The sequence below is a fragment of the Pristiophorus japonicus genome, chromosome 3 (genome assembly GCF_044704955.1).
Source record: "Pristiophorus japonicus isolate sPriJap1 chromosome 3, sPriJap1.hap1, whole genome shotgun sequence".
NCBI lineage: Eukaryota > Metazoa > Chordata > Chondrichthyes > Pristiophoridae > Pristiophorus > Pristiophorus japonicus.
Genome location: NC_091979.1, coordinates 258,802,217 through 258,824,139, shown reverse-complemented (window position 1 = coordinate 258,824,139; position 21,923 = coordinate 258,802,217). Strand labels below are relative to the sequence as shown.

Below are 21,923 nucleotides of genomic sequence, written 5' to 3'. Positions count from 1 at the left end.
GTTCTTTCCCTTTTGTTGTGGGCCAATTTCTTCTGCAAAGATGAAAATGTGTATGTATAACATAAGTATACTCTCTGTACAGTTACATAAGACTACTGGATGTACCTTCACACTGTATACACTATGCTTGTACACCAGAGGGTGCAACTGGTGGAGACCTAGGGGTCACCTGTACACGACAGGTAACCCAGGTATAAAAGGGAGCTCACCATGCTGTTCCCTCACTCAGGAGCTGCAATAAATGGACTAAGGTCACCACAGTTCAAGTACAATACTTTGCCTTGTGGAGTCATTACTAGAGTGCTTACAGACATAATAACGCGACGAGATTACGAATTTCAATGCGAAAATGGCTAACCTTGGCACATTTCAACAATTCGCCGATGGGGAAGATTGGGAGGCCTTTGTGGAAAGGCTCGAACACGTTTTCATTGTAAATGACCTGGCGGGAGACAACCTGACCTCGCTGGCTGATAAGCGCAGAGCTATCCTGCTCAGCAGTTGTGGGCCCATCGTCTATGGCCTCGTCAGGGACTTGCTAGCCCCAGCGAAGGCAACAATCAAAACATACGTGGAGCTCGTAACGATGATACAGGTAAAACTCAAACCTAAAGAGAGCATCCTCACAGCCAGATACCGGTTCTACACCCACCGGCGGCCCAAAGGCCAAGAAATCGTAAAATATGCTGCAGACTTCAGACGATTGGCTGCACCAAGTGATTTTGGCGACCACCTCACCGAAGCGCTGCAGGACATCTTCGTTATTGGAATTGGCTACGAAGGCCTTCTCCACAGGCTGCTCTCTGCGGACACCACAGTCACCTTGCAGAAGGCAATTAACATCAGCCAGACGTTCATGATCTCGGCCTGCGATTCCAAGCGGATGACTCACCCCTAGGACTCTAACCCGGCAAGTACTGTGAACCGACTGGCGCCTTTTCAAGACAAGGCTGCAGCAAGCAGTCTCTCGGAAGAGAGAACAGAACCCCGAGTCCCGCAAACCTGAGTCCGCCACATGGGGCCAACCGGCTAATCCCATGCTGGCATTGTGGAGGAAATCACAGGGCCCACCAGTGCCGCTACAAAGACTATATATGCAAAGGCTGTAACACGAAGGGCCACCTCCAGCGAATGCGCAAGAGAAATTGTACTCACCGAGTCAATGAAGAGTTGGCCGATCATCTGGACTCCAGTGATGATGAAGAGAGAGTCCATGAGGCAGCTCAGCCCCACGATGAGGTGTACAGAGTGTTTACCTGCACCACCGAGAGTTCCCTGTTGAAAATGGAAATCGAAATCAATGGTGTTCCAGTCACGATGGAGGTGGACACGGGTGAGCCATCACTGATGAATCAGGCGGCCTTTGAGAAACACTGGGACAATACAGTCGAACGACCTAAAATGATCCCGATCCAAGTGAAGCTGCTCACCAACACAAACGACACCATCCCAGTCGTTGGCAGCGTGGATGTCCAGGTGTCCCATGATGGCGCGATGCACAAATTACTTTTGTGGATCGCTGCTGGTGATGGTCCAACGCTGCTGGGAAGAAGATGGATGAAAAAGATCCTTTGGAATTGGGAAAGCCTCCGGCGATCGACGTCCTCCATGGCCCCGAAGTTGGATCCAGCACAGCACCTGAAAAACCAGCTGCTCAACTCTACTGTGTGGAGATGACCCAGACTGCTCAACCCAACAGCGAGATGATCCAGCCAAAACGACCCGACTTCACCTTCCAGGCTACAGTGGCAAGACTCCAGAGGAAAAAAATAGGCGTAGAATGCAACTTCCCTGCTTCCATGGCAGAACCTGGGGAGAAAACTGTAAAGTCCTTACTCTACAGCATGAAACCACACGAGGCACATTCCAGGGACAAGGCCACTCTGTGATCTTTATTACAGGACTCCAGAAGTGATGACCCTGCGTGGGACCTCCCTTTATATACCTGTGTGATCAGGTAAGGAGTGTCTCCCACAAGTTCACCCCCTGTGGTCAAGGTATGCATCTAAGTTGAGTGTATACAGTAATACAGTGGTGTTACATTGTAGTTCCAAACATGACATCATCTTTCCACCCCCCAAAGTCTTACTGGGATCATAGGTTTAGTCTTTTAGGTGGTCTACGCTCCCTCGTGGAGCGCCGCAGTTGGGGCTCTAGTTGTTGGACACTGACGTGAGTGTCTGTCACCTGTGGTGATTCCAGTCTGTCCGGGCTGACCTCAGGGACTGTGCATTCTTCTGATTGCTCATGTTGCACGTTTGCTGTCGGTAGTGTGAGCTCCATCTCATGGTCTATTTCAGGTTCCTCCGTGTCCATGCTGAACCTTTTTTTTACTTAGTCCAGATGCTTACGGCATATCTGGCCATTGTTGAGTTTTACCACGATGACCCTATTCCCCTCTTTGTCAGTTACAGTACCCTCAAGCCATTTGGGCCCCATGGCGTGATTGAGGACGAATACAGGATCATTTATTTCTATACATCTCCCCCTTGAATTACGGTCATGGTACTCGTTTTGTGACTTGCGCTTGCCCTTAACTATGTCGTCAGGACTGGGTGGATGAGGGACAACCGAGTTTTGAGTGTCCGTTTCATGAGTAGCTCTGCGGGCGGGACCCCCGTGAGCGAATGCGGGCGGGATCTATAGGCCAGCAGGAGACGCGATAGGCGGCACTGTAGGGAGGGTCCTTGAATCCTGAGCATACCTTGCTTAATGATTTGGACTGCCTGTTCCGCCTGGCCATTGGAGGCCGGCTTAAACGGCGCAGTCCTGACGTGGTTGATGCCATTGCCCGACATAAACTCCCGGAATTCATAGCTCTTGAAACACGGGCCATTATCACTAACCAGGATGTCCGGCAAGCCATGGGTTGCAAAGATCACACGTAGGCTTTCCACGATGGTGGATGACGTGCATGAATTCAGGATGATGCACTCGATCCATTTCGAGTACGCATCTACCACAATGAGGAACATCTTCCCCATGAACGGACCTGCATAGTGAATGCGTGACCATGGCTTGGTGGGCCAGGGCCACGGGCTGAGCGGGGCCTCCCTGGGGGCATTACCCAGCTGCGCACACGTTGTGCACCTGCAAACACAGTGTTCCAGGTCTGAGTCAATTCCAGGCCACGAAACTGTGACCGGGTAATGGCCTTCATCATCACAATGCCTGGGTGCTCGCTGTGGTGTTCCCTGATGAATGCCTCCCTGCCCTTATGGGGCATGACTACCCGGCTGCCCCATAGTAGGCAGTCGGCTTGGATGGAGAGCTCATCCATCCGCCTGTGGAACGGTCTGACCTCCTCAGAGAATGCTCCATGTGCGGGCGCCCAATCCCCAGTCAGGACACATTTCTTAATCAAGGATAGGAGGGGATCTCTGTCCAGATTTTGATCTGGCAGGCTGTGATGGGGGAGCCTGCACTGTCAAAGGCATCGACAGCCATGACCATCTCAGCGCTTTGCTCAACTGCCCCCTCAGTGGTGGCCAGTGGGAGACTGCTGAGCGCGTCAGCGCAGTTTTCAGTGCCGGGCCGGTGCCGGATGGAGTAGTCATAAGCAGCTAGCGTGAGAGCCCACCGCTGTATGCGAGCTGATGCGTTGGCATTCACAGCCTTGCTGTCTGACAACAGGGATGTGAGTGGCTTGTGGTCTGTCTCTAATTCAAACTTCCTACCGAAGAGGTACTGATGCATTTTTTTTACACCATAGACACATGCAAGCGCTTCCTTCTCAACCATCCCATAGCCCCGTTCTGCTTGAGAGAGTGACCTGGAGGCATAAGCCATAGGTTGTAGCTGACCCTCAGCATTACCCTGCTGCAACACGCACCCAACCCCATAGGACGATGCATCACATGTCAGAACTAAACGTTTACAGGGGTCGTACAGGGTCAACAACTTGGTTGAACAAAGTAGGTTTCGCTCCTGATCAAAAGCCCGTTCCTGACAATCCCCCCAAACCCAATCGCAACCCTTACGCAGAAGCACATGTAGCGGCTCCAACAACGTGCTCAAGTTCGGCAGAAAGTTCCTGAAATAGTTCAACAGTCCCAGGAATGAACGCAGCTCCGATGTGTTGCAGGGCCTGGGTGCTCGTCGAATCACCTCTGTTTTGGATTCGGTGGGCCGAATCCCATCTGCAGCAACCTTCCTGCCCAGAAACTCAACCTCAGGAGCTAAGAACATGCATTTAGACTTCTTGAATCGCAGGCCTACCCAGTCCAGTCGGCGTAGCACCTCCTCCAGGTTGTGGAGGTGTTCCTCGGTGTCTCGACCCGTGATGAGGATGTCGTCCTGGAATACGATCGTTCCTGGAATTGATTTAAGCACGTTTTCCATGTTACGTTGAAAAATCGCGGCCGCTGATCGAATGCCAAACGGGCACCTGTTATATGCAAACAGTCCCTTGTGCGTGGTGATGGTGGTCAGTAGTTTGGATTCATCGGCCAGTTCCTGGGTTATATAGGCTGAAGTGAGGTCGAACTTGGTGAACAGCTTGCTGCCTGCCAGCGTGGCGAAAAGGTCCTCCGCTCTTGGGAGCGGGTATTAGTCTTGTAGGGACACCTGATTGATGTAGTCACCACAGATTCTGACAGAGCCATCTGCTTTTAGAACGGGAACGATGGGGCTCGCCCAGTCGCTGAATTCAACAGGTGAGATGATGCCCTCTCGCAACAGCCGGTCCAATTCGCTCTCGATTTTTTCCCGCATCACATACGGCACCGCTCTGGCTTTGTGGTGCACTGGCCTGGCATCCAGAGTGATGTGTATCACTACTTTAGTGCCTTTGAAAGTCCCCCTCCCGGTTGGAATATTGACTCGAATTGTTGTAGGACTTGTGAGCATGAACTTCGCTCCACCGAGGACATTGCGTGAACATCCCCCCATTTCCATTTCATCTTGGCTAACCAGCTCCTCCCCAACAGTGCGGGACCATTGCCCGGGACAATCCAGAGTGGCAGCCGGTTCACTAACCCATTGTGTGTGACAGCCATCATTGCACTGCCTAGCACCGGAATGATTTCTTTGGTGTAAGTCCGTAATTGTGTCTCAATACATTCTAATTTGGGTCTACTGGCTTTGAGTGGCCATAGCTTCTCAAATTGCTGAACGCCCATGAGTGACTGGCTGGCCCCAGTGTCCAGCTCCATGCGTACTGGGATTCCGTTCAACAAAACCCTCTCATCATCATTGGTGGCATTTTAGTGTATGAACTGTGAATATCCGCCGCATGGACCCGCTGAACCTCGGCATCCATCAATTTGCCCCAAAAGTCACCCTGCCTCACAGAACCCTCTTCTGGTCCATCTGCCTCATATATTAGTCTGGTTGCAGGTTTTCTGCACATTCGAGCTAAATGGCCACTGAGATTGCAGTTTCTGCAGACAAACTGTTGGAATCTGCAAGATCTGGCTTAGTGTTTTCTCCCACACCTCCAGCATGAATTAAAGTTTCCATTGTTGGGGACAAAGGGACTATGGCCAGGAATTCCGCACTGACTGTCCCTTTGACTGCTCTTAAGTACCCTATTAGTGGGTGTCAATGGCCCCATCCCGGGCCGCATTGTCCACTGTGATGGCGTGAACGTCCGTTCAGCCTGCCATTGTCTCTGTTGAGATCCTGCTCTGGGGTCTATTGCTGCCTGGTAAATGTCGGACTGCCCCTGCCTGCCTGCGGGGCTCTGAGTAGCATTGATGTTGTTGACTCCCTGATCCATCGCCGCATTAGAGGCAGAATTGTGTGAGTAAATCATTTTCGTCTCTTCCTCCCCCGCCATGAAAGTTTGAGCTAACAACGCTGCCACTTCCAAGGTCAAGTCCTTGGTCCCAGTTAACATGCGAAAAATTCCCGCATGACCGATACCCTCGATAAAGAAGTCCCTTAGCATCTCCCCCCTGCAGGCGTCTGTGAACTTACAGAGGCTGGCCAAAAGCCGGAGGTCCGCTACTAAGTCCGGTATGCTCTGTCCTTCACGACGTCGGGTGTAGAATCTGTGTCGAGCCATGTGTATGCTGCTTGCCGGTTTGAGGTGCTCCCCGATTAATTTGCTAAGCTCTTCAAAGGTTTTGTCCGACAGCTTTTCGGGTGCCAGTAAGTCCTTCACGAGCACATAAGTCTTTGGCCCGCAGCTGGTCAGGAGATGAGCCCGTCGCTTGTTGGCCGCTGCATCCCCCAGTCAGTTATTTCGTAACGAAGCTTTGCTGAAGCCTCTCGACAAAATCGTCCCAGTCTTCCCCAACACAGTACCGTTCCTCTGTGCTACCAGTGGCCATTCTTGTGGGTCGTGAATTCCCATTTCTCGTTGCCAATGTAAAGTCCTTACTCCACAGCATGAAACCACATGAGGCACATTCCAGGGACAAGGCCACTCTGTGACCTTAACTCTTTATTACAGGACTCCAGAAGTGATGACCCTACGTGGGACCTCCCTTTATATACCTGTGTGATCAGGTAAGGAGTGTCTCCCACAAGTTCACCCCCTGTGGTCAAGGTGTGCATCTAAGTTGAGTGTATACAGTAATACAATGGTGTTACATTGTAGTTACAAACATGACAAAAACGATCACCGCAGCCTACCTCGTGGAGAGAAAGAAGATGGCGCCCAAATCACGAGGTGAAGCGCCTGAAGTAAAGATGGTGGCGGCCAGACCATGAGGGGCAGCGTTGATGGAGCAACACATAATGCCGAGCAGCGAACCGGATTGGATTAAAGATTGCAAGGCCCTCTTAAAGGAGACCGGCAACCCATCACAATTAAATGGGACAGTTCCACTCTTTATACAGCAATGCTGGTGATACATATATAAGAGATGTAATTGACATTCAAGTATGTAAATGTAACTAACCATGATAAGTCGGGCGATTGCGGTTGGGACCAATGTATATTGAGAGTAAATGAAGTGATGATGTGCGATGCCGGGTTCTACATGCATGCCGACAAAACCAAGGGCAACCTCCCGTCGGAAGCACCCAGGTCCAGTGACTATCCAACATGTAGCCTGTGCTTCCGGGACCAATGTGATGCCCCAGGGAGCGTGGCCACACACAGAGGGAGCATACCAGCTGCAGGGCCAGTGGTCAGCGGACAGCAAAGGCACCATTACTAGTACCCTGTCCCTGATTGGCGCTACCTCTCTGGCCACCAGGACCAGTACCGGGAGCAAGAGGTTATCACCCTCCAGCTTTCCCAACAGGACCTGGGATAACCAGGCTCCCACTATCGCTGAAGGGCAGCAAAAAGACACCGCAGCCCTCAAAGGAGGACAGGGAGGCTACACACTCCTGTGGCTCTGTCCACCACTATGCAATGGCGAAGGCCCTGACACTTAGCCAGGTGAGCGATCCGAGCCCACCCAGCTGGCAGGGAGTGCAGCGCTGCCATCAGACAACCTGGACACTGTCTGGTCAATCAGGAACTAGCGTCCTCACCCACCTGCACCAGACAACCAGGGGCAAAACTGTGATACCACATATGTACCTTACTTGTAAAATGTACTTGTTCCACTACTGCAGAACCCAAACAGTGATGTAATTAATCCTTTGTTTTTTTTGTTCATTCCTTCTGTACATGTATGCACATGCAGGTGTTGAGCCACACACATGGTCTATGTATGGGGGGGTGGGGGGGAATGGATGTATGTAGCCATGGACACACATGGATCACACCCAGAACCCACTCAACCCCCACTGCAACCTCAAACTGTCCACTGCTGACTATTTCCCAATGTTGTGGCGATAAGGACTTGGAGGTCAACAAGGAGAGAGCCTAGCCAAAGCATAGACAAAGTGCAAGGGCTTTGGGCATTCAAGTCTAGGGCCAGAGCACACAATGCAAAGGCCAATGACACAAGACTTAGGGGAGAGTGATGTTGTGTATGTATAACATAAGTATACACTGTGCACTCAATGTACAGTTACATAAGACTACTGGATGTACCTTCACACTGTATACACTATGCTTGTACCACCAGAGGGTGCAACTGGTGGAGACCTAGGGGTCACCTGTACACGACAGGTAACCAGGTATAAAAGGGAGCTCACCATGCTGTACCCTCACTCAGGAGTTGTAATAAATGGACTAAGGTCACTACAGTTCAAGTACAATACCTTGTCTCGTGGAGTCATTACTAGAGTGTTTACAGACATAATAGAAAACATAACTTGTTCGAGAGGGTGTCTTTCTGCTGGGTGTGATATATACAGATGGACACATTTACAGATGCAATTCCATTGACAAATGAAAATATTACTTATTCTAACTGCTTGACCAAGGTCCTGCCATTTCTTTTTACACTGCCTTCCATTTCGCATGGTATTCACCACTGCACAGTAATCTTCTGCAAGTTTGTTCCAGCGTTTATTAATTTCTTTGGGTGGCACTTTTGTGCGACCTCTGTTGCTCGTATCCAACTCCTGCCATCTTTCCTCGGTTACATTCACTAGCACCTCCATTTCTTGATGCGTGAAATTCTTTGTTCTTGGGACACAGTGTTGCATTGCTCTATAGAAATGACACTCAGTGATTTTCAAAAACACAAAGTCCTTATTTTGCTTGCATCAATGAATGATTATCACCTATGCAGCATTCCTTGTGGAGGTTTAGCAGCTGATTTCTTGCAGAGTACTCCAAACAGCACTCCTATAGCTTTCAAAACATCAAGCAGGCATCCAAAACTCAGTGAGAGGTTCTCCCTTTAATAATGGCCGATTGCCAATGTTATTGCCCCACCTCGCATGCACGAACGCTGCAACGCGCATGCGTGTGCTGCCGGCACTCACACAGTCACTCAGATCAGGCTCCATCCCCTCTCTTTGTTCTACGCCACGCCAGCTCCACAGACGGCCAGAGAATTGGCCATGATCGCACGGATTTTTTTTGCCGCTGCTTCTGAGGTAAAATGTCAGCAGGGGGCTCAGAGGTGCGCCGAAAAAACCGGAAGGCCAAATTTGGGCCCTATGTTACTAGATGATCGCTGACTCTCTTAGTCTGTTATAGATTTGGAAATTTCATCAGTATTTGTAGTCCAGTGACTAGGTCAATGTGCATTTGATTAAGAACACAAGCATAGTATTATTCCTTTTCTAATTTGTGAGGAGTGAGAAGATAGTACAACCCGATGCTGGCCATTTGCACTGCCATGGTACCAAACAGTAAAATAAAATTGTAATATGAGAAATTGCAGATTACTTGGAGATATAGGATCCAAAATTCAGCAGCCCGCTTCCACCCACTCCTGCTGACATTCCTCCTGCAGATCCGCCCCGTGCCACTTTGGAGGTGGCCTGGAGTGGGCGGGAGGGGAAACCACTGGGAACCACCCGCTGACTGAGCTCCCATCCACCGAGCTCCCAGATTCCTGTGGGCAGGAGTCGGTGGCAGAATGGGGGTGGATCGCTGACTGCAGGCTTATCTGTCCCCGGTGGTAAGTCTGAAGAACCTGAAATAAAGGTAAGTGAACATTTAAAAAAAAATGTCAACTTACCTGCATGGGGTCCCCGAAGATCTTCGGATAGTTTTTGTATTTTTTATTTGTGATTTTTTTTTCAGGTCTTTAGACCCTCCGTGGGCCCAACTCCATCCTCGGCGGCACTTGGGCGGCAAGTGCCTCTGCCGCCGAGAATGCGACTACCCGCTCGCTGCCACCCAGATTGTTGGTGTACATCTTCCATTTGCTGACCTCCGAGGGACCTTCTTCATGAATATCCCGCCCAAAGTACCGTCCCGTACCTCGGCGGCACTTGGGCGGGCAGAGGCTTTGCTGAAAATCGGCCCCACAATTGCAATGTATAGTGAAGAATTAAACATTGTTGACAATTTCCTGACTAGGTTCTGTTAAATTTATGGAACCTACTACAGATACAACCTCCCGAATCCGGGGACCGAGGCCAAGTGGGTTTTCGTGTTTTTACGGACTTCGGAACGTGTTTCTGATGTCTGGAAACGCCAGAAGTACGTCCTGAGTCCGTAAATGCCTGGGCCCAGGTTGCGATATTTCCGGTTTTTGGACATCATCTTGTAGTTCTTCTCCTCATTTCTTCGCAACGCATGGTAAGCCTCCCTCTCTGGTTTTTGCAACGCAGTACCCTGTAACTGTACTTAATGTGAGCTTCCCAGCCTGTATCTTTTGCTACCATCTTCAAATTTGAAAAGGAATGTACAGTACTCAAAGCATGAAATATAATAAAGGTTTTTATTTGTAAAACAGTTATGAAATATGAAACAGTAAATGAAGACTTTTATTTGTTAAACAGAATAAAAATAAACAGGTACAGTTACAATTGGCTGGAGGTTGTGCTTGAGGTAGAGGGCTCAGCTACGATGTCTAGGGCTGATGATGGGCCAGCAAGAGGATTATCAAATGTGGAAATGACTGGTGTAGTTGCACGCTGTAGGTCTTGGGCCTTCTGTTGTGACAGCTTTTGAAAGATATTTAATATTATTGTTTGTTTAAATAATTTGAGCTTTTCTGATCCCCTCTCCCTCTGACCCCCTCTCCCTCTGACCCCCTCTCCCTCTGACCCCCTCTCCCTCTGACCCCTCTCCCTCTGCCCCCCTCTCCCTCTGCCCCCCTCTCCCTCTGCCCCCCTCTCCCTCTGACCCCCTCTCCCTCTGACCCCCTCTCCCTCTGACCCCCTCTCCCTCTGCCCCCCTCTCCCACTACGGCCCTGTAGACCATAAGCTTGGTGACAGTTTTGAGGGACTGATCTTCAAACACTCTTTTCCTCAGGCGGCCGAAGGCTGCACTGGCGCACTGGAGGCGGGTTTGGATCTCATCATCAATGCCTGCTCTTGTTGATAGGAGGCTCCCGAGATTGGGAGCCACGCCGTGGATCTTGATGTTTGGGGGGCAGTGCTGTGCGGCAAGGACAGGCTGGTGTAGGACCTTTGTCTTACTAATGTTTAGCGCAAGGCCCATGCTTTCATATGCCTCGGTAAATACGTCGACTATGTCCTGAAGTTCAGCCTCTGTGTGTGCACAGACACAGGCGTCGTCCGCGTACTGTAGCTCGATGTCAGAGGTTGGAGTGGTCTTGGACCTGGCCTAGAGACGGTGAAGGTTGAACAGCTTCCCACTGGTTCTGTAGTTTAGCTCCACTCCAGCGGGGAGCTTATCACCTATGAGGTGGAGCATGACAACGAGGAAGATTGAGAAGAGGTTTGGGGCGATGACGCAACCCTGCTTGACCCCGGTCCGGACCTGAATTGGATCTGTGATGGATCATAATAATGCACTGGCAATACTCTCAAACCCTTGAAACATCTTGGACGCTGACTTCTCCCAATGACCATAAGCTTACAATTATGTGTCCCAGCTGCATTTGCAGCAGCAAGCACATTCAATCTATCCTTGGTGTCTTTTACACCTGCTGGCTGTGTTTCTTTCGCTGCTAATGTCTTTTGCGGTATGTAGTGCCAAAACAGTGCTGTCTCGTCAGCATTGTACATTTGCTCAGGTGAAAGGCTTTCATCAGCAATTAGTTTGATGAACTCATCAATATAACTTTCAGCTGTCTCATGATCTGTTGAGGCTTTCTCACCACAAACTTTCAGTTGCTTGATGCCATGACACCTTTTAAATTTGCTTTGCCAACCAGAAGAGTACTCGCATGGAGTTTCAATCCCCAGTTGTGCATAGAATATTTTAGCTTGTTGCACCACCATTGGGCCAGACAAAGGAACCATTTCACTTTGCCTCTGTCGCTACCATTCCATCACTGCTCGATCCAAATCATCACATTTCGGCTTATGCGTACTTTTTCTCTTACTCATTTCCTTGTGAACATCACTCCACTTAAAACTTCATGAGCTGTTCTTTCTGTTTTCTGATATCATAGATGGGTGGAGAGTCTAACACCATACTCCTCACTCAATCTTTTCACTGAAGCACCTCTATCTAATCTCTGGAGTAACTTCACTTTCTTGGCAATTGAAAGTGAATTATGCTTCCACTTTCCATTATCTGAACCCATTGGGGTATCTGTTTCCATTATCTGAACCCATTGGGGTATCTGTTGGCCTTTTTGACATGTTTGCAATGACACAACACAAATTCACGATTTTTACCTGTGCAGATCTTTAAATCAGGAAAAACACAGCGATGGAGTCAGGTTGGGTGGGGTCTGATCATGGGGCATAGGTGGGGTCTCAGCATGGGGTGTAGGTGGGTCAGCTGGGGTAGCCCTATAATGTTTAATGCCACTATTTTTTTTTATGTTGAATTTAAAAGTGCCTGTACAGTACAGGTACAGGTAGTATTTTTTATTACAGGTACAGGTGTGCAAACTTAAAATCGCAATCTGGTCGGGTCAGCTCGAGTGAGGTCGGGTCAGCTCGGAGTCATAGGGAGTGGTGATCCGATCGCGCAGTTGTTGCTTTGGGGAACTGCAGTGTGCTGTACAGAGTCTGGCTGGGGACTTGTGCGCGGGAGGGGACTTGCGTGCGGGAGCTTGGTTAGTTCTGGCCGAAGGGACTTGTGTGCTGTGCAGAGTTGATTCTGGCCGAAGCGACTTGTGTGCTGTGCAGAGTTTGCTTCTGGCTGAAGGGACTTGTGTGCTGTGCAGAGTTGCTGTGGACCCAGAAGCAGCAGTGCGGTGACTGTGAAGACCTGGCCTGGAACAGGTAGGATTGGCATTTTTATTCTTGCAATTTTTGTCACTGTATAGTAGTTGGATTTCATTTTTTGACTTTTCACTGGGCTCAGCTGGCGGCGGTAATGGTTTGGCAGGGTGTCCAGATTCCGGAACATTTTGCAGATTCTGGACAACCCTGCCACAGATCGTCCCGGATTCCCGAACATTCTGGAACATTGGATTTTGGACGCTTCACCTGTTTATGTTACATAAAACAAGGATTGGCACTGATTTACTTGTTGTGAAAGCTGTACATTACCACAATATTACCTTAGGTACCCTGAACACTTTTCTCACAGGGATGCCATTCCCATTCCTTTTATATCTGCTTGATTTTCACCTTCATCGTCTACTACACCGTAGCACAGGCTCGATGGGCTGAATGGTCTCCTGTGGTGAAACCATTCTACTATATCTGTAGGATGCACACATTCCTGAGAGCCACTCATAGGTCTATCGTACCCCACTTATGGGTAGATGGAGTTAAGATACAGATCAGCCATGATCTAATTGAATGGCAGAACAGACTCGAGGGGGTGAATGGCTTACTTCTGTTCCTACATTCCTTGCAGGAGAAGAGAGCACAGAATGCCAGGGAGGGTGCCAGGACCGGTGGAGGAGGAGGCACTCGAAATCAGCACCTTGAGCATCAGAGATGGCGAGGTTGGCAGACCAGCAGAGTAGGATGACTGCTTTAATCTTTCACACCCACATCTCCCACAAAGCAACTTCACCTTCACTTGACTTCAGAATATCAACAACTCTGGTCAAGTGATTCATGTGCTTACCAAAATTTTCAAAGTACCATCACTAAATCTTATCCCTTCTCACCTTCATGGCTATCACACGAAGAGCACAAGCTTCTGTATGCAGAAAACGAAGACTCCTCCAAGGAACTCATACTACTCCTCAGAGGAACTCGTACTTTCTGAGGATGCACCAGCACAGGATACATGCATTGCAGGCACCAGCATAGATACCAGCACGTCAGTTCGGCCTCTTTGTCAGGTAGGTAGAACATCATCTGTTGATTCTCATGGCACAAGTGATTGGAGCAGACAGTGGTGGCAGGGACAACTGAGAAGAATACATGCTGGAAGACATCGTCCTCTCCAGGACAGAGTTGCAGAACCTTGAGGACCAGCAATGAAAAGGACAATGCGGGAGGCACAGCAGCCATTGTGTGAAGTGTTGGCAGTCCTGAGAGGCACGCTGTCAACAATGGCAGAAAGTATAGAGTAGTCAAATTCCATATGTGGGGTGATGTTGCAGGGTTTCTCCACTCTGCAATGTGCCATGGAGGCATGTAGCCACCTACATCAAAATTGTAGCAAGGCGCTCACTGCTGCCAGCTGTTGTGGCCTACCTACGTGCTCGTACAGTCGCTGTGCAGACGCTGGGTGCGAATATCTGTTCTAGATTCGACAGGTTGGTGGATAGATTACATCTGGGGTTCCAAGGCATCACTGATCTCCACTTTGCTCTTTCGCAGACATATAGGACTGATGTGCTGCTGCCCCAGGGGGGAGAGGATGGCAGAATAGGCAAGGCAATTGCAGACCTTTCTCATGATATCTGCACATCTCATCCATTACCCCCCCCCCCCCCCATTAATCAATACCCAGTATCGTGCCTCAGTTCCAGCTGGCCCGGATTGCTTGTGCAGGAGGAGCAGTCAGTAACAGGGCCCTCATGGGCTCCAGCAGCAACAGATTGTCTGCCATGAGCACTCCAGGAGACTGAGAAAAGTACATTGCAGCCTGCCACTATTTCTCCTGAAGCCTCTGGGGTAGCACCACATAGACATAGTAGAGGGAGAAAGAGAAAGACTAGATAGATCACTGAGGTGTTTCATTATTTTACTTTTTATGATGTCATTTTTGGAGCACACTAAAACGATTCCCATGTGCCCCATGATTGAATGGTTTTCATTTCATGGTGGAGATATGTCTTGATGGTCACAACTTGGAGCATGTGAAAGCAATGGATTAAGGGTTACAGGACTGTGTGAGAGGATAAGGTTATATGAGAATGGTCGAGGTGACATTTGAATCAACAAGTTATTAGAGCATCCCTTGTAGCACGGGCAGCAAGATGATCTGCTGGCCATGCATTGGGCACCCCATCTTCCTGTTCATCATTCTCTTCCTCATCAGATGAAGAATCCTCAACACTTTCCTCCTGCACCTCCAGTCTTCTTTGCTGTGCGATGTGCAGGATGCAGCATGCCACAATAACCCTTGGCTGGCGAATACTGGAGAGTGTCCAGACCTGCACATAAAGCTAAACTTGAACATTCCAATGGTCTGTTGGATGACACCATCCTTTGAGATGGGTCCCAGGGTGAAACATGGCAGGGTATATTTGACTGCCGTAATTTGAATGCATCATGACAGCTACCTGGGAATTGTGTGCACACCTGTGTGAACCTTTTCTTGCGATTGCAGACAAGCTGAATATTGATAGAGTGGAAACCCTTGCAGTTCACAAATGCTCCTGGCTGGTCAGGGGATGCTGTGCTAGCCACATGTGTGCACTCTATGACATCTTACACTTTTGGGAAGCCAGCCAGAGCTGCAAACCCCAATGCTTGCTCAGTCTGACTGTTCGCACCTGCCAAGTTGATGCATTTACTTGCTCAGGCAAATGATGCACCTGTCGCCTGCCTGATGCATTTGTGTGTGGCCAATTGCAAAACTCTTGCTATGTCTTCTGTCACTGCCTAGAAGGATCCAGATGTGTAGAAATTGAGGGCGATGGTGATTTTCTCTGGCATGGCTGCAAGCAAAAGGTCTTCCTCGAGGAGGTTGCAGAGGCCGGCCACCACCTGCTGTGGCATTTGGAGCATCCGAAAGCACTCCTCAGATTCAAGGAAGCTGAACCTCTTTGTACACCCTGTTAAATGTGTAGGGCCTTCTGCGAGCATTGCCCCTCTGTTGCAACTTCCTTGCTGCCCACCTGCAACTCGCTCCTCTTCAATACAGTGCAACTATAGCAGCACCATCATCAACTTTTCCTTTTCCACATGTATAGTATCAAAGTCACAATCGCAAATAATCTATTCTCACAAAACCATAGCCCATAATGAACTGAGGAAGCATCTGTGTGGGTGCAGCAAAATTGAGGCTGGAGTCTTAAGTCAGCAATTTATGAGCATTTCCTCCACTTTAGTATATTTTATTCGCTACTCATGGTGTAGTCACCTCTACAAATGGTGAGGCCAAACACAGATTAGATGATTACTTTGTCGAACACTTTTATTCTGTCCACAACTGCAACCCGAGCTTCATGTTGCTTGCCACTTCAGTTTCCGATGAAGCTCAATGCATGATCAAGGAACAGCGCCTTATCTTTCTCTTCAGGGTGATCTGCATCCCTGCAATCAATGGGATGAAAATAGGGTGGGTTTTGCAATGAGCGGGCGATTTGCTCCACCTGATTACCACCAAGGTGATAAAGGTGAAAATTACCCCATTGACTTTAATATCTTCAGACCTTAACTATAGCTCCCACTTTTTCTTCGGCAGGAAATGCCAACAATATAGGATGGATGTTTAATTGAAAATAAGATCTGATGTGATATACTGCTGCTTTTGAAAACTGAAGAGACATCCTATTGGTTATAGGATAATTTACAATAGTGTGAAAATAATTACCAGGCAATGTTTGCTGTTATCCTGGACATGCTACTGAACGTTTACCCAGATCACAGGTTTAGGATAGACACAATTGAAGGTTGGAACTCCATGATAATCATCTAAGATATGAGAACCGACTCCATCCAGAATAAGAAGGATGGAAAAGACCTAAAAATGTAACCCTGTTTGTTTATTGTTGATGGGTACCTTTTTACTGCCTATCTAGTGTGAACAGAAGTGTTTTTTGTTTGTTTTACATTTAGTCAGTGAGTTCCTTTTGCCCTGACCTTTTGAAATGTAATGCCTGAAGTATGACACCTTAAGGTATGATCACTTTTGACCGATGATGTCTGCAGTCAGATGCTATACATAAAGCTTTGATTATAGAGAGATATTTTAGTCTAAAGATGTTCTAAGAGTGTGAATGAAAACATGATATTAATCTTAAATCTTGATATTTTGTTGTAATTTGCTATATAATAAAAACAATTGTTAAAGCTGAATTCGAAGCTGAAGAACGTGCCTTATTTTCTGAAAACATTTCTGTCCCAGGTTAAAGAAAGAATTGGAATTATACAAAGATGATGATTTGGAAAGTGTTTGTGAGGCCCTTCGGACAGAGATACAATTCTTGCAATTGGTAAACAATACTTAATGTGATTTTAAAATATTAGTTCTAGTTTACAATGAATTGAAACTAAAATAATTAGCTTTTTAAAAACATGGCGAAGACTTCCTCTGCACTATATGTAGCCACCTCTGTACCATGTGTAGCTAAATTGTAACACGTTTATTAAAATTGTAATAACTGATCTGTGAAATTACTCATAGCTGATCTGGAGTCTGGAGAACAGTTATTATGATGGTTAGCTGTTAAAATGGAACTGTTTAATCTGGCTTGTCCCTTTAAGGCCATTGCTCAAGTACTCTTTGTGAAGAGTAGTTTAAAAAGGATATCCTTGGATAAGTTAGTGGTTGATCATTGAGAAAAGCTTCTGTAGATTAACACCAGCTCGTAAATCCCTTGTTCATGTCCTTGGAGTGAAGTCAGAAAAAATAGGAAATTACTTTTTTTAATAGTTTTGATAGTCTGAAGTGTAACGTTCAACATGTGATGGGTACGCATTAGACTCGAGTTTATGCTAGCAGATCTCCCACAGCATTTCTCATGATTAGTCAGGCATTATGCTGTTTTATTAGATCCGGGATGTTATCAATAAAGTATGAAAGGGAAAGTATTGTAGGCAGAGCAAATCACCTGTCATTTACAGAACTCTCTGAATTTTCATCTCCATTGGTGATCCGCTCCTCCAGTTTACTGCCCAAGCGGTGATGGTGAAAATTACCCTCACTGAGACACGGCTGAATTTCCAGGCCTCCCATGCTGCAGAAACTGGGCAGAGAATGATATTGATAATTTTATCTGGGCATTTGAATTGTGTGAGGAATGGACCAAGGGAACTGGAGCAGAGCATTTGGATCGTGAATGCAACTTAGATCTGGGATTGAAACATTTGATAAAGTGCGAACAGGAGCCTGATGGAGTGGAATACGGAGTCCAAGTTAAGCAGGTAAGTTTTTCCCAGCAACTGGGGAGGCACTCCTAAGGTCTAGGACTGGGCCAGAGGCTTTCCTGTGGCTGAGGCTGCAAGTGTAGGCATTTCTGGATCCACGAGTGGAGGAATTCCTGGCGCTAAAGATAAGCATTGAGGCACAGGAGGGATCAGGGCTTAGAAACAGAAATTTTGTTATGACTAATCTTTCTGTCTTATTTTTAAAAAGGAGAGGATTATCACCAACTTCTTCCAATAAAGAAAGTGCTCTCCAATAAAGCCCTTCATGACCTCTTACCTTGCTCACAATCAACAATTTAGCTATTCTGTAATGCTCCTATTGCTCTCTGGCAGAGGACAGTTACAAATATTAATCACCTCCCTAGAAAAATTTACACAAACACACTGAATTACCAAAAATGTACATGCTTGTTACCAGCTTGTCCCTTATTGTGCTTTACTATCAGTGCCGCGTCTTATCACATTTACTAACCCTAATGCATAAAACATTTTTCACTCATGATCCTAAACTCTTATGCCTACACGTTGCCATATAAGTGTCAGAAGTTGTGAGGTTTGTGACTAGGATATTTTGATGGAACTCTTGAGTACTGGGGTGGCAGTCCTCTCAGGGCATGATTCCGGTATCGTGTCATTTTTGTGCTGGCTTTGCAGGGGCCTGCACTGATGAAGGTAGCAGAGAAAATCTGTGCCCCTTAATGCTGAATGTGGGCTCAATTGGGCTAATGATCTAAGTCAGAGCAGGTCAAATAATCCTAATTCTATCCTGAAAGCTCTGAGCTGGGGTGCTCTTCAGGCCATCTATGGAAGCAGTCATTAAAGCTACTCCTGAAATGACAACTGTTTTTAGGGCCTTTTCCTTATGTCTTGAGACTGCACTGACCTCCTGAACTACCAGTCACCAGAGTGTTCCTCACATTATCCTTGCATAATCCCTGCACTATGTTGTAGATGCAAGTTGTAGGCTTCTCCAACTTATCCACCATCTGCAACAAATGAGAGGAGACTGTCACTCATGCCTGGGCATGAGTCTATGCTCTTGAATGATAGTTCTTTCAAAAACTGGGCTGCTGAGATCTTGGTTTTTGGGCTCATCAGTTAAGAACATTCATTTCTATCCCCTCCAGGAGGGAGACTGCTGTTACCTCAACATTTCCTCCCAGTTCTCATTGGTGCTCTGTGATTTATCTAGTAATATCCCTTTTATTCAGAACATAACAAGAAATAGGAGCAAGAGTAGGCCATTTGGCCCCTCGAATCTGCTCCGCCATTCAATAAGATCATTGCTGACCTGATCCTGGCCTCAACTCCACTTCCCCGCCCACTCCCCATAACCCTTTACTCCCTTATTGTTCAAAAATCTGTATCTCCACCTTAAATATGACCCAGCCTCCACCGCTTTGGGGTAAAGAATTCCAAAGATTCACGATCCTCAGAGAAGAAATTCCTCCTCATTTCCGTCTTAAATGGGCAACCCCTTATTCTGAAACTATGCCCCCTAGTTCTAGATTCTCCCATGAGGGGAAACATCCTCTGCATCTATCCTGTCAAGCCCCCTCAGAATCTTATATGTTTCAACAAGATCACCTCTCAGTCTTCTAAACTCCAATGTGTATAGGCCCAACCTGCTCAACCTTTCTTCATACGACATCCCCTTCATCTCAGGAATCAACCTAGTGAACCTTCTCTGAACTGCCTCCAATGCAAGTATATCCCTCCTTAAATAAGGAGACCAAAACTGTACACAGTACTCCAGGTGTGATCTTACCAACACACTGTACAGACGTACCCTAGTCCTAAATGGGTTTTTTCCTGGGCTTGGACTAGGGCAGTACTAAGACAAAGAGGATATCATTGGATGAATCACAGAGAACTATTCAAAAAGGATAAGTGAATTAGGTGGAGGAAAGGTCCTTCTGGGGGTGCTAAGCTGCTCATCAGATTATTCTTTCTGTATGTGCTCAGCAGCTGTGAGGGACATAAAGGAGATTTATTTTAGGAGGGTACATTTTGAATTGTGAATCAGAAGATGTGACTGAGCAATCACAGGAGACCTTTAAAGCCATCAGGATGCCTGCAGACAGCAAAAACTCACGCCAGGAATTTCCTTGGGGATTCTCCCGATCAGCAGCGGTAACGTCAACAGAAAATCAATGGAAACCCTGGCGTTGATTTTAACCTAGAGTGGGTTTTTGGTTCATTGCAATAAGAGACCATTGCACTACATTCCGCTTACTAAACAGGACATTGTGATTATCTTTGTCCTGGGAACTACACCAATAAAGGTTTCTTCTGTGGAGGACTCACCATAGCTCCCCACCTAGGTGTAGACCCTCTGGGACCGAAATTGCCCTTCAGTGGGAAATTGGAGAGGGCACTTTGAATGAACCGGAAATTTACCGCCCGGCGGGAGTCAGAAGCGGAAAATTGGGCTCTTTAACTCTGACATCTCTTCCCAGCGTTTGGGGCACTGTTTGAGGTGGTGTAGGGGCGGGTTTGCGAGGGAACAGGATGGTGTACATCGCTGACTCACCGCGCGTCCCTCCCTTTCACTTAAAGAGGAGGGACGCTGTGAGGTTGATGTGAAGCCCACTGAGTCACTAGGCAGGGGTTCGGCTAGGCCAGCGGCCCGGCACCTATAGGTGGTGGCAGCCCAGCTGAAACAAAATAGTAACTGCGGCAGTGCACCCTCCCTTTTAAGGACAGCCGCAGCACCCAGCCACTGGCAGCTTACCGCCGCACAAAGCTGTTGGGCACCGACTGGCGGCTGCTGTTCTTAAAGCAATTTCCCCCATCGGGGCGGAAACCCGTTCCCACCACCCCCGAATTGGGGGCGATTGCAGATTGGTCGGCCCCGCCGCCTGTCCCCAAGCGGAAAGGCCTTACCACCCCATTAAAGAAGGGGGTAATTTCCCCCCTGACCCCCACCTCTCTTTATAACATTTTTTATCATTGCTGCATAAGAGCTCTGGCTGTAATTCCACTTTGTTCCCGGCCTTTACATGAACTTTATAACACTTTTCTAAACAGATGACGTCCTTTTGCTGAACTAATACCCTCATGTCCTTGTAATTGTCACCAATAAGTTTCAACTACCTTTGACATAGCACATACTTTCTCCCTATATCTATTAAACCTTGTGAGTGATACTTTCTTAAACATGGAACCTCAGCACTTACACAATGTCATTTGAACACTAGCTTATTCACTAGGTATTTAAAAATATTGTGGCTTAAAACTATTATGTTTTTTGACAAAAAGTTAAACTTTCACACATCTACAAAATGCTCAGTGACTTATAAAACAAAATACTGGCAGTATTATATTAGCAAACTCCATCAAAATTAGCTGATACCCTGATTAAATATTTCCATTCTAGTTTATTATCCAACCTGCATTTTATTTAAAATAACCCTGTTGGTTATATTCATTTCTTATCTCACTAGTTTGTTTTTCAGTCTGCCTTCAATCACAGAAGAGTGCACATGGTAGCACATGTAATGTTTCAGTAGCTATTTGGTGTTCTGTGTTATGACCCCTGGGTCAAGTTATCATTTAACATGATATTGGGCAGCAGTGATGCTCTCTGGGTCATTGGGGATGTGAGGTCTACTTATGGGAATGATCAGTGATGCTGAACCCAAGAGAATATCAAGTGTAAGACCTGCAATATTTGTAACAGTCCCATTGTGTCTTCAGAAACTATCACAGAACAACCATCCACAAAATAACAAGTCACAAATTTCACAATGGTGTGCACCTGAATTGTCAAATGTGCAAGAGCATGCTGGAAAAAGAAAACAGCCATAACAAAAGAAAAAGGTAAGAAAAATTGGAAACAGTATGCAAAACTGAATTAAAGTGGTGTTATTATGCTTTCTACTCACATGGTTTCAGTTTGAAAGTTAAACAAAATACCTATTTTCTCATTTGTTACCCAAAGCATGCCACTGAGAAAATATACCCTGGTCCACAGCCAGAATAAGGCTGTTAAACTCATTTGACAGACTTCTTCTAGCTGATTAATTAAGAAGCACTGTCGTGAAAAATTAAGTATTCTAGAATGCATTTTAGTCAA

General features: G+C 47.2%; 1 protein-coding gene across 17 annotated transcripts in view; it reads left to right on the top strand.

Annotated features, from left to right (window-relative positions):
• Positions 1 to 21,923, top strand: part of ccdc172 (coiled-coil domain containing 172) — a 249,040-nt gene that overhangs the window by 152,761 nt on the left and 74,356 nt on the right. For 13 of the 17 annotated variants that reach the window (XR_011592745.1, XR_011592743.1, XR_011592744.1 and 10 more), the window contains one exon: positions 21,545 to 21,667. The exons of 1 other annotated variant lie outside the window; for it this stretch is intronic. Coding sequence is in view for 5 of the 16 variants with exons in the window: in XM_070876567.1 (XP_070732668.1) it covers positions 21,545 to 21,667 (123 nt within the window). In the remaining 11 variants the exon portion in view is untranslated. Of the gene's footprint in view, positions 1 to 16,823; positions 16,912 to 21,544; positions 21,668 to 21,923 lie in introns of all 17 variants that reach the window. 3 more of the 17 variants (XR_011592747.1, XM_070876568.1, XM_070876570.1) reach the window with 1 other exon arrangement.